The sequence below is a fragment of the Artibeus jamaicensis genome, unplaced genomic scaffold (genome assembly GCF_021234435.1).
Source record: "Artibeus jamaicensis isolate MK-2021 breed Jamaican fruit bat unplaced genomic scaffold, CSHL_Jam_final scaffold_369, whole genome shotgun sequence".
NCBI lineage: Eukaryota > Metazoa > Chordata > Mammalia > Chiroptera > Phyllostomidae > Artibeus > Artibeus jamaicensis.
Window position 1 is genome coordinate 42,905,794 of NW_026522042.1, and position 12,614 is coordinate 42,918,407.

General features: G+C 39.6%; 1 protein-coding gene and 1 long non-coding RNA gene across 2 annotated transcripts; one reads left to right on the forward strand and one right to left on the reverse strand.

The window, feature by feature from the left end:
- Positions 1 to 530: 530 nt before the first annotated feature.
- Positions 531 to 8,508, forward strand: CCNB1 (cyclin B1). Its single transcript, XM_037132810.2, has 9 exons — positions 531 to 616; positions 1,220 to 1,390; positions 1,484 to 1,654; positions 3,421 to 3,603; positions 5,344 to 5,502; positions 5,705 to 5,941; positions 6,216 to 6,356; positions 6,952 to 7,062; positions 7,239 to 8,508. Exons 1-9 carry the CDS (start codon positions 596 to 598, stop codon positions 7,344 to 7,346), a joined length of 1,302 nt encoding a protein of 433 aa, XP_036988705.2. The 5' UTR covers positions 531 to 595; the 3' UTR covers positions 7,347 to 8,508.
- Positions 536 to 12,582, reverse strand: LOC119039991 (uncharacterized). The gene is made up of 4 exons (XR_005080765.2): positions 12,412 to 12,582; positions 6,973 to 7,091; positions 3,140 to 3,256; positions 536 to 624 (listed from the first exon to the last, which is right to left on the reverse strand). It is a non-coding gene; the product is annotated as an uncharacterized LOC119039991 (long non-coding RNA).
- Between the last annotated feature and the right edge of the window lie 32 nt (positions 12,583 to 12,614).

Here is a 12,614-nt window from a genome sequence, read left to right on the forward strand (position 1 = left end):
AAGTTCTCTGGGCTTCAGTCCCTCCAGAGTACTGTTGGAAAGATCAAATGAAAGAACTCCTATCAAAGATTTTCTGGCTACATAACACCATATACATTTCTATATATACGGAAAGTGTGAAACAATAACTAAGACTAGAGCCATCGTGCTTTTTTTGCCATGCAGGTTGTGGCTGCTCCACTGTCATTTTTCCAAGCCAACTTTTCCCCTGGGTTACATCAAGGAACGCACAAGTTCGAAGGGCCGGCAAGGCCTGGCCTGACCTCTCCAGGTGATTGCCCCAAATGCCCGAGAGCGCAGGCGCGGAGCCAGACCAAGTTTGGGCTCCTCTCTCTGGCCCCACCTTCTCTCGAATTCAGTCGCGGGATCGCCTTGGAGACGCATTCTCGGGGAATGAGCAGCCGCCAATGGGAAGGGAGCGAGTGCCACGAACCGACCAATAAGGAGGGGGAAGTGCGGGGTTTAAATCTGAGCCTGGGTCTGCCTCTCCCAGCGTGCTGTGGAGGAACGGTTGTTGCATTCAGGTCCCCGGCTCGTCGGGGGCTCCCGTTTTCTGCTTCTTCCCACTGAGCTGCAACCTGGTGGAGAGGAAGCCATGGCGCTCCGGGTCACCAGGGTGAGCTGCTGCAGACGGTGAACAAACACGGTCTTTCTCGCTTAGTGTTCTCATCTCGCCTGCCGGCGCCCCCCGGGTGGGAACAGACCAGGGCAGAGACTTGAGGAGGAAGATGGGGGTGTCTGTGGGGCCCTGGCATTGTGGGGGAGTTTGGAGGTCTTCCCGACGGAAATTGGAAGGTGACAAAGAGAGCTGGATGGGCCTTGGATGAATATGGGGGTTGGTGCGGGGGAACGGAGGAGGGTCGACGGGCAACCTTTTCTAAAAGGTAATGGAGGCCCCCTGTGTGGTCTTCCACCAACTAAATTAACTCCGTCCCGGAAGGAAAAGAAAGTGCCGGCAATTGAAGACGTTTTTTATTTCCTTTCAAGTGTAAATTCGTGTTTTAGTGCCAGCGGCAATAAATGGGCAAATCCCTCAGTATGTGAGTGAAAAGGTTCGGGAGGAAACCGACTTGTCAAGGTCTTGGCGTAGACCCTGCAACCCGAGTTTCCCGTGGTTCACAACCGACTTCCCTCCGGAACCTCTCTCTTGGCTTACTTTAACCCCTGACTTAGTCTAACCTGGCTGGGCCAGCTCTCAAAAATGGCCTCGTTCTTTCAGAATACGAAAATTAATGCTGAAAACAAGGCGAAGATCAATATGGCAGGCGCAAAGCGTGTGCCTTTGGCCACCGCTGCAGCCTCCAAGGTCGGACTGCGGCCAAGAACCGCACTTGGAGACATCGGGAACAACGTCAGTGAACAGCCACAGGCCAAATTGCCTCTGAAAAAGGTAACTATCTTTCTGATCCAACGTATCTGTAAAAGTCCACCTTCCAACTGTGATCCCGGATTGAGAAACATATTCTCTCCCATTCATCCACAGGAGGCAAAACCTTTAACTGCTGGAAAAGTTATTGCTAAAAAACTACCAAAACCACTGGAAAAGGCGCCTGAGCCCGAGCCCGAGCCTGTGCCTGTGCTAGAACCGGCGCCGGCGCTGGTGCCAGAACCTGAGGCTGTTAAAGAAGAAAAACTTTCACCGGAGCCTATTTTGGTAAACTTACTTAACTATTTTAGAGTCTGTTGATTTTTTTTTTTTACGACTCTCAGTTTACTCTAATGCATGGAATAGCGTTTCAATAAATAATAACAGTAACATAGAGTACACTGGTAAGCACTTTAAATGCATTAACTCACATCTTATATTCTCTTAGCTAGTATTATTACTTCTTTGTAAATAATGACCTAGAGAAGTATTAAGTATGATCTAGAGACAAATCAGTGGCACATACTGCATTCAAACCCAGTTTTGTCTGGCTTTGAACTTACGCCTTTTTTTTTTTTTAATCCTCACTTGAGGATATGTTTTTATTGATTTTAGAGAGAAAAGGGAGGGAGGGAGAAAGAAAAAAAAAGAGAAAGAAATATTGATGTGAGAGAAACATTAATCAGTTGCTTCCCCTACATGCCCCCAACCAGGGCTCAACCTAGGTATGTGCTCTACCATAATCGAACCCACAACCTTTTGGTTTATAGGACAATGCTCCAACCACCTGAGCCACTCTGTCAGGGCCAGAGCCTATGCTTTTAATCACTTTGTTCATTGTTTTGAGTAGTAGCTGCCTGGACCAAAGATTAAGCTGTCTTTGGTACAAACCCTCTTTGACCAGAATTTATTGACCGAAACATAGATTGTTCTTTTGAATCTTTAATTCATTATTATAGCCACTAAATACTTAATAAACCTGTAACATATATAATGGGTGTAAAGCAGGGAAAAAATGTAGCTCTTCAGAGATTAGGTAAGAAGATGAGTTAACAGCTTCAAAAACCTAGTATTTCTATTACGTATTAGGTGAATGTATCTACTGTAAAGGAAAAACAGGCCATCTGGAAGAGGTTGCTTTGTGAAATTATAATGAAATGTGTTCTGAAGCCCTAGTTTTAAAAACTTAATACAACCAGTTGGGAAAATCTGTAAAAGTTATTCAGGCTGGCTTCTTATATATAAGAATATAAGATTTAAGGCTGTTGGTTTAGCACTGGCTTTCTGGACATAGCACAGTCTTTAATTAGCCATTCCAAACTACCTGAGCTTTCCTTGAAAGTCCCATATTGATTTTTGCCTTTGCTTTCACACAAATTTAAAATGCCTTCCCCACTCTCTTTCATTTAGCTAATAATCTTTTCATCAAAACATCTTGGATATCAACTCCTGAAGATTTGCCTAACTTCCCCCACCCCAACCATTGTTCCTAGAATCAGTCTCTTTACTTCACTTTAAGTTCAAAACTCCTTGAGAACATAAAGTCAGTGGCTAGCACAGAGCTTGGCTTGAAGAAAGTGCTCAATCAGTGAACAATGGGGTAACTGAAGTTTGAAGGAAATGGCTAATGAAATATTTAATAATTAATAGGACAGAACTTGTATTCTCTTGAGCCATGACAAGTGGTTCATGTTTTGAAATAAAGATGAAAGCTGACTTGCCATTCATTTGGATTAACTTCACGTGACACTGATAAAGACATTTATTACTTACCACTCTCCTTTGGAGTAATGTCCAGAATCTGAATTTATTTACTTTTCTGTTTTTCCTGTTAGCATTTAGATTCTGCTGACTTCAAGTTGGCATTTTACTTTTCATATTAATCACTTCCTAAAAAGAAACAGAATAAATTTAAAAGATGATACTTGATCTTTAAGGAAATTAATTGCATGACAACTCAGCAAATGGTCTCTTGAGCTGGTACCAATCTGATCTTTATTCTTAGATTGCATGCCCCTCTTTGCTGTTAGCTCAAAAGGTTTCTCTGTTTCAAGGTTGATACTCCCTCTCCAAGCCCAATGGAAACATCTGGCTGTGCCCCTGCAGAAGAATATCTGTGTCAGGCTTTCTCTGATGTAATTCTTGCAGTGAATGATGTGGATGCAGAAGATGGAGCTGATCCAAACCTTTGTAGTGAATATGTGAAAGATATCTATACTTACCTGAGACAACTTGAGGTCAGTATTATGATTAGAATCTGCTTTTTCTAAACTGCATCTAGATTTATTAAAGATATTTGCCATTAACAGTTTACAATAATTCAAGCAGGATGTGAGAAAAACATTTTTTTAACAGTAGATTCCACCAGCAAATTCTCCTTCATGGAATACAAAAAAAAAAGCCCTGGCTGGTGTGGCTCAGTGAATTGAATGCTGGCCTGCGAACCAAAGGGTCTTTAAAAAAATAAATAAATAAAATTAAATTAAAAGAAAAATCACTACACAAACCAATGAAGTCTTAATTTACCATTTTTAGAAGGTTTTATTTATTTATTTTTAGAAAGGGGGGAGGAAGGGAGAAAGAAAGGGAGAGAAACATCAACGTGTAGTTCTCACATCCCCCCCCCCCAACTAAGGACCTGCCACAACCCAGGTCATGTGCACTGAGAATGAAACTGGAGACTCTGTGGTTCACAGGCCAGCACACAATCCATTGAGCCACACCAGCCAGGGCTTAATTTGCCGTTTTGAATAAGGAAATTTTAGAGTGAAATTTCATACTACCATGGCTCTTTCTAATGCAAAGTCCACAGATTGAATGATATATTATGATATATTTATATCCGTCACAGAAGCTGTCAAGTCCCAAACTCTGGAAAAACTATAATCACCCCAACACAAAACATTTTGGTTCAGTGTGGCTGTGAAACTGTTCTCTGTGTCCAAGAAGAATACACTCAAAAACTAAAGTTTTGGTTTTCTTTTATTTCATCCCACTTCTGAAACTTTTTATTAGTGGCATTTGTCCTCTCCCCCCAAAAGGAAGCATTCTGTATGCTAACAACATAAGCTATACGGTTGTCAGATTTACCCAATTTTTCATAATGCATGCTCTAATCCCTGACATCATTAGCATTTTCAATCTCTTGCCTGTTTCTTTGGGGCATCTCTATTTTCTACACAGTTGTCCTAAGATGACTTCCTTGCCAGGACCAGCCATCTGCTTTGAGTTTCTTCTCCCCTTTTAAAGTTTGTATTCCAACTTTGGAGGAGTAGATTTAGCAGATGGATGTGCTAGTCCTTGATCGTTCACTCTCCTAACACGTGGTGCTTGGGGGGTTTAAAGCCCTGGGCAGGAGAATGGTAGCCCATGGTTTCTAGCTGATCTGAGAACTGCTGCTATTTTTCTCTATTTCATAAAGCTCAGATTCTGGGTTTAGAGCCTTAGGTAAAAAGATGGGAGATGATAGAAGGGTATCTTTATTTGGGAGTAAGTAGATACAGAATGTGGGCCAGTAGGGGGCAATGGTGAGTTGAACATAAGATCTGACAATATGAAAAACCTGTCCCACTGTCGTACTTAATGTTTGCATGCTTTTGGTAGTGACCACATGAATAATTAACTTAAGGACTGTTAGAGATCCTAAATGTCCCAGAGCTATTCTGGTAACTAATGTTTCTTTTTCTTTTCTTTTTTTGAAGATTTTATTTTTATTTATTTATTTTTAGAGAGAGGGGAAGGGAGGGAGAACAAAAGGGAGAGAAACATCATCGTGTGGTTGCCTCTAACGTGGCCCCCACTGGAGACCTAGCCTGAAACCCAGGCATGTGCCCTGGCTGGGAATTGAATCGATGACATTTTGGTTCACAGCTCACACTTAATCCACTGAGCTACATCAGCCAGGGCTGGTAACTAATATCTCTGATCAGAAATGTCACATGGAGTGTTGCTTCTGAAAATCAGCATTTCTTTTGCAGGAAGAGCAGGCAGTCAAACCAAAATACCTACTAGGTCGGGAAGTCACTGGAAACATGAGAGCCATCCTAATTGATTGGCTGGTGCAGGTTCAAATGAAATTCAGATTGCTACAGGAGACCATGTATATGACTGTTTCCATTATTGATCGGTTCATGCAGGTGAGCATAATTCAGTAATTGAGGGTTCTGTCTTCCAGGGTCCTAGCTGAGTCATGAAAAACTGACCTTTTCAGCTAAAATCTGTTTTGGGGATAGATTGTCATAGAGATTTTGCTCTGGGAATATGTCTTCCCCACCTCTTTCATAGCTAGGTGTCTCCTTTTTCAAAAACATATTCATCCAGTTAAAATTCCCATTACAGAATAATTTGGTGCCCAAGAAGATGCTGCAGCTGCTTGGTGTCACTGCCATGTTTATTGCAAGCAAATATGAAGAAATGTACCCTCCAGAAATTGGTGACTTTGCCTTTGTAACTGATAACACCTACACTAAGCTCCAAATCAGACAAATGGAAATGAAGATTCTGAGAGCTTTAAATTTCAGTCTCGGTCGTCCTCTACCCCTGCATTTCCTTCGGAGAGCATCTAAGATTGGAGAGGTATAGATCTCTTAAGGAACCTTTGATGTAGTACATTAGAGAATACTGCTGACCAAGCAGATAGAATTCATCTGACATACCTAACTACATGGGGAAAGGGTAAACATATTTATGTCCACTCAGGCTGTATATTAATATCATTAAGGCCTTCCATGGGCCATTGCACTTGAGAGTTTATAGGTAAACATTTATAGCTACAGTTATGGGCATACTGGTTATTGCCATAGCAAAATTTTCTGACAGCTCAGTAACCTGTGTGTGGATTTTGTTCCAGGTTGATGTGGAGCAGCATACTTTGGCCAAATACCTGATGGAACTAAGTATGTTAGACTACGATATGGTGCACTTTCTTCCTTCTCAGATTGCAGCAGGAGCTTTTTGTTTAGCACTGAAAATACTCGATAATGGTGAATGGGTAAGTTCTGTCTCACAGATCTAGGTTGCCCTAAGTTTGTAAATTGTAAATATTATTTGCCTGAGTACAGAACTGTTTTCACTAAAGGACAGTTCAAATGGTTCCTAAATATGCCGTTATGGAGGGAATGATTAAAGATGATATCCTGCTTGTGATGTCTTCATAGAATGTTTTCATTTCATTACCTAATTGCATCTTTCTGTATCCCTTTGAGAAAGGCAGAGCCACTGATACTCCTTATAAATGGGAAAGGTCAAGCAAGTCAAATGACGTACTAGAAGTTCATTCATATTCATTGATTCAACAAGAATTTCTGTGTGCCATGTGCTATTCTAGGCCTAGGAATAGAGAAAGTGGGCCTTAAGGAACTCATCTAGGTTTGGAGTGGACAAGTCAGTAATTTATTGGCTCGAGCACAGGATATTAGAGAAGCATGAAGGAGGAGTGTCTAGGGAAAGGGGTCTTAAGCTTGTCTTAAATTTCAATTATAATCAGTCATACGGTATCTGTCTCCCTACCTTCTTAAATAACATCTAGAAATTTTATGAAAGTTATTGTTGATGAGCATTTTTAACATGAACTTTTGTTGTCTTAGACACCAGTTCTACAGTATTACCTGTCATACACTGAAGAATCCCTTCTTGTTGTTATGCAACACCTTGCTAAGAATATAGTCATGGTGAATCGTGGGCTTACAAAGCACATGGTGAGTCCCATCAGTGACACCTCAGGAGGCTGTGGGAAAAGTGAAAATAATTAAAACTTCATGCCTGCAAATCATAGCTTATTTTTAAGAACTTATGTTTTATATGAATAGCTGTACCAACTGGATCTTATGTTTTCCTCTTTTCCTTCATTAATTACTACGCTTTTCTCTTGCAGACTATCAAGAACAAGTATGCCGCATCTAAGCATGCTAAGATCAGCACTCTAGCTCAGCTGAATTCTGCACTAGTTCAAGATTTAGCCAAGGCTGTGGCAAAGGTGTAACTTGTAAACTTGAGTTGGAGTACAGTAATATCTGCAAATACAATTGGCACCATGTGCTATCTGTATATATTATATGTTACATTTACTTACTTTTAATAAAGCTATTGTCCTTTTAATTCTCATACTTTAGTTCATTTGAATGTGGCTACTTCCTACTGTAGGGTACATTAAAAGGTGTCTTAAAGATATGGTGGGGAATATTGGATGTAAAAAGTGCTTTCAGTTAACCTGGAAACCCAACTAATATATATAATTGTTGCTTATGTAGTTCTTGTTTTATGTACCTAACTTTTACTTTATTAATGGGAATTACTGAGGTTATGAAGGCATTCAAAACTCTATTTTCACAGAGCATACTACATGTAAGCCCAGTTATCTTGGAGAATTTGCTGCTTTGTTCTACTTCAGTAAAAGTCTACTTTATACCTAGACCCCGTTTTCTGTTTCTTCTGGTGGTTGCTGCCATAATTCTAGTAACTTACTTTTACCACTGTTTCTTAAGTTATCATGTTTAGTATCAACTTTTAACTTGGAAAAATAAGAACTCTAATCTATATTCTAAACCTACTTGACTTTGTTTTATTGGTTGAGAAAATAAAAGAGGCTCCTTATTAAACATACAAAAGTTTATTTTACCCCCTCCCCCAACTTTCATCCCTACATCTCTCCCATCCACCTGAACTTTGGGATATATCTTTTCCGGACTTCTATAAACAAAGACATGTGTGTAAATTGTGGAGATTTTTAAAAATGAAATTGTTCTATTTACTCAGCAATTCCTTTCAACTTGTATGGACCTTACCTGTATTTCAGTATTATATTCCATAATATAGTATAATATAGTCAGTCATTCTGTTGACATTCAGATTGCTTATTTTCTTCGCCACTGTGCTGTTTAAATATCATTAAATACCATGTCATTTTTTAACACATAATGGGTTCTCCCATGAGTGTGTTTGTTCTCACTTCTAGCGGATGCTGCCGGATGACTCTTGGTGTCATCAGCAATACACAAAAGTGCTTGTTTTCTCTGCAGTCTTGCCAGAACTAATGGTAATCATTCTCTTCAATTTCCATGAATTTGGCAAAAAAATATTGTTTGTTGCTTTAATTTATACTTCTAATGGCTACTTTAATAAATTTTTGTTGCCTAACTGATCAATATACAAGGCTTTCCTGGCTTGTTATTTGCCCTTCATTAATGCTGTTGTTTGCCATGCAGATATTCACAGCTTTTATATTATCAAATCTATTTTTTTCTGTAGTCGCTTTTAGATTTTCATTGTTAAAGTCATCTCCATCCCAAAACCATATCTTCTAAAATTAAAAAATGTATCCATTTAGACTTGTAATTGCTGTGGTATGAGGTGGGATTCTTTCTTCCAGATGGGTGCCTATTCATCCCAGTCCAGCTGAACTGGAACATCAGTGCCCATCTACTGCTCCCTGGTCTCTTTGTTTGTTTGTTTTTTCTGTGATAAACTTAATATAAAACTATATTATCTGGTAAGATAAGGCTATACTATTTTTTTCAAATATTAGGGGGAAATTTTCAAACATACATGAACTTTAAAATTGTTTTTTACCAAAAAGCTTTTGAAATATTGACTATTATGTATATAGTATATTATATCCTAGGTTGAAATAGATTTACATTTTCTCTACCCAGAAGCATTTTTCTCTATCAAGTTTTGTTGCAAATCCTTGAATAGAGTGTTAGGACTTAATTATATAATTGCTGCACTTTTCCTGTCAAGTTTTGGGGGGTTTTATCTGTTCATCTACAAATGGGTTAGCACCAGCTAACCCATTTGTAGCACATGTGTTTCCTGATGTGTTGTCAAACTTATTATCTGGGGGGGATTTAAATTATATTATTTATGCTATTAACAGTTGTCCCAATTTTTTTTCCTTTGCCCCCTTCACCTCGTTTATTATTGGGTTTAAGTTTTCTGCCACTATTATAATGAGTAGAATCTAATTTATACTTTATTCTTTATTGCTCGTGTTTTTACCCAACTGACCTCAATTTTCTTTTTTTTTTTTTTTTAAGATTTTTATTTATTTATCTTTAGAGGGGAAGGGAATGTATGGTTGCCTCTTGTGGGTCCCCGGCTGGGAACTGGTCTGCAGTCCAGGCATGTGCCTTGACTGGGAATCGAACCTCAATCCTCTGGTTTGCCCGTGCTCAATCCACTGAGCTACACCAGCCAGGGCCTCAATTTTCTTACTCGATTTTTTAGTGGTGTTTTCTAGGCCTTAAATCCAAAAATTTTATTTTTCAACATTTATGGTATTTATTGTATTAGAATACCCAAAATAATCATTGATAATAGGTAGATCTCTGACTTGTTCCTTGATTGGACATCTCAGGTATTTTTACCATTTAATATTTTTGCTGTTAGTCTTTAAGTAATCTTTACATTTTAAGTATTTTTCTATTCATTTAGAATTATATGCAAAGCTATGGAGTTTCATTTACTTTTTCAGCTTATGATATTAGGGTTTTTCTCTTTTAATTTAATAGAATAATCTTTGTTATAGGTTTCCTAAAGTGAAATGAATTCTCACTCATGATTTAATTTGTTAATGTCTCATTTTAAAATTTTTGCATCTCATTTGGGAAATTGGTTCAGTTTTTCTTGCTACCATTTTTGGGGTTTTCTCTTACTAGCTTTTAAAGGTAGATTAAAGAGACTTCCATCTTCAAGTCTTTATAATTTGAAATCCTTATTTGTTTATTGAAAATTAACTAAATTAATTATAAAGTTATTTGACTCAGAACTGTTTAAATGGTAGTTTTCAATGGCCTTTTGGTCTATTAGGGATCTTTTTTTCCATTTCTATTATCCATCCTAGGTTTTTTCAGTTATAACTGTAGAGGTACATGATGTAATTAATCTTTTCTGTATTATAGTTATTTTCTTTATCATTTCTGATATTAAATACTTTTGTTTTCTAGTCAGACTTGGCCAAGGTATTGGTCTTTATCTGTGTTGAAAGAATCAGCCCTGGCTGGTGTGGCTCAGTGAATTGAGCAAGGGTCCTGAGAACCCGAGGATGGGTGGTGCAATTCCCAGTTGGCACATTCCTGGGACGGGGGCTAGGTCCCCAGTAGGGGGCGCTCGAAGGGGGAAAGACACGTTGATGTTTTCCCTTTCTCCTTCCCTTCCCCTCTAATTTTTTAAAAGAATTAATGTTTGGTGTTAAGAATTTCTACCATTTTTGTTTCATAGTTTTAGCTTTTATGTTCATTCTCGCCATCTGTTTTTCTATTGGTAATTATCTAATTTAACTTAAATACTTCATGTATTTTAGTAATAAAAGCATTTACGTTTTCCAGTGAAAGAAATAGCTTCAGAAATACTATTTCTGAAGTAGTCCTTCTCATCAGTTTCTTGTTAACTTAAAAATTCTTTTGGAGTTCTTTTCGGAAGATTATTTAAGTGCTCATTTTCTAAGTAGTTTCTTAAAATTTGTCAGGCCCTTCCCTGGTGGCCTGGTTGGAAAACCATCCCATACACCAAAAGGTTGTGGCTTTAATTCATGTCAGGGTACACTCCTTAGTTGTGGGTTCAGACCCTGATTGGGGCAAGTATGTGAAGTAACTGGTCCACGACTGTCTCTCTCTGCCTCTCCCCCAACTAGTCCCTCCTGCGCCCCTCCCTTGAAAATCAATAAACATGCTCAGAAGAGGATTAAAATTTTTTTTTGTCAGACATCTTTATGTTGGTGGTTTTAATTGCACTGGAGATCAAGTTTGTAAAAAGCTTAATTTTTTTTAATTTTTGTAATTTTGCTTTTTAAAGCAAAATACAGTACTGAAGTGCTGTTTGGTGTCCCTAAAGCAGAGAAGGCTGTGAAGAGCACTTCTGGTTACTCTGAATTTTCTTTAAAGAAGTTATTGTGGGTTTTTGTTTGTTCTTAAATATTTTATTTCTAGAGAGGGGAAGGAGAATCAGAGGGAAACATCAATGTGCAGTTGCCTCTCGCGCCTGCCCCCCCACTGGGGGCGTGGTCCGCAACCCAGGCATGTGCCCTAACTGGGAATTGCACTGGTGACCCTTTGGTTCCCAGGCCTCGGCTCAACCCACTGAACCACACCAACCAGGGCAAAAGTTATGTTAAAACCCAATTACTGCAGTGGTTCTTAAAAGTGTCCGCAACCAGCAATATCAGTATCACCTAGAACTTGTTAGAAATGCAACTCAGTTTAGGCGCCTAACAATCTGTTTTAACCAGCGATTCTGATGTATGCTCAGATTGGGGAGCTACTACTACATTATCTTTGTCCCAAATTTGGCCAGTAGACACCTGATAGCCAACTGCTTAAAAGGATAAGATTGATTTTGTAAGACATCCCGGGTAAATTAGGGTAGGGTCGCTTTTGTGTAAAAAAAAATAAACAAAACGTTCTTTCAGGAATTTGGGGGTACGAGTGGCGAACATTACTTACATTCTACGGTGCATTTTGAATCTTTTGCCAGGAGTTGTATTTAATAAAGGAGAGGAAGAAAGGGGAGTCATGTAAGCAAGTACAACTTGGGAAACTAGCTATGGAAGGGTGAGAAATCCATGTTGCTGGGCATGTGCCACGAGGACAGTGTCCCTGACACCGCCGTCCCTAATGAAAAACTATAGCTCGACCAGGCATTCATAGGTCCCGCTCACTGGCCAGCTAAGAAAGCTCAACTGTAACCCGTGGAATCAACAAGCTGACACTTAGAGGCACTTCTGTTACGAGTACGATTTTTACTGATAAGGGAGTTCCACGCTAGATGTCTGCAGTTCAAGTATCTGCTCTGCCTCATAATGGGGCGTGGGCACCTTTGAACTTGGGCCACTCGTTACTCCGCCAAACGAGGGGTCTGGACCTTAAGAGCTCAGCTCACAAGTCTTCTAAAACCTCTAATATTTCTTCCCCAGCCTACCGTTTCCGCGGGTGGACAGGGAGTGCCAAGACAGGTTTAAAAAAAACCCACAAACAAACAAATCCCGCTGTCCCACAGATCCTCTGTCCCAGACCGAAGGCTGAATAAGCTATTTATGTCGGGGTTTTACCCACCAGGTTGCGGTTCCCGACAGCGCCCACGAGTGTTCCAAGCGGCTATAGCCCAGCCTCTAGCCAAACACTCGGAAGAGATGGCGCTTAATTATAGTTCTTCAAACTTGCACTAGTCGTTTGTATCGACTTCAAAATAGAAGAGTCAGGATATAAGGGACAACGTAACCTGAAGTAACCGAAGAACAAAACGGAAGGGGCGGGCC

Bases quoted from the DNA above. Each gene is read 5' to 3' on its own strand.
- CCNB1 (XM_037132810.2), top strand. From the start codon at position 596: ATGGCGCTCCGGGTCACCAGG. The intron at 3,604-5,343 runs GTCAGTATTATG...TTTCTTTTGCAG, and splicing joins CTTACCTGAGACAACTTGAG to GAAGAGCAGGCAGTCAAACC. The intron at 5,503-5,704 runs GTGAGCATAATT...TTCCCATTACAG, and splicing joins TTATTGATCGGTTCATGCAG to AATAATTTGGTGCCCAAGAA.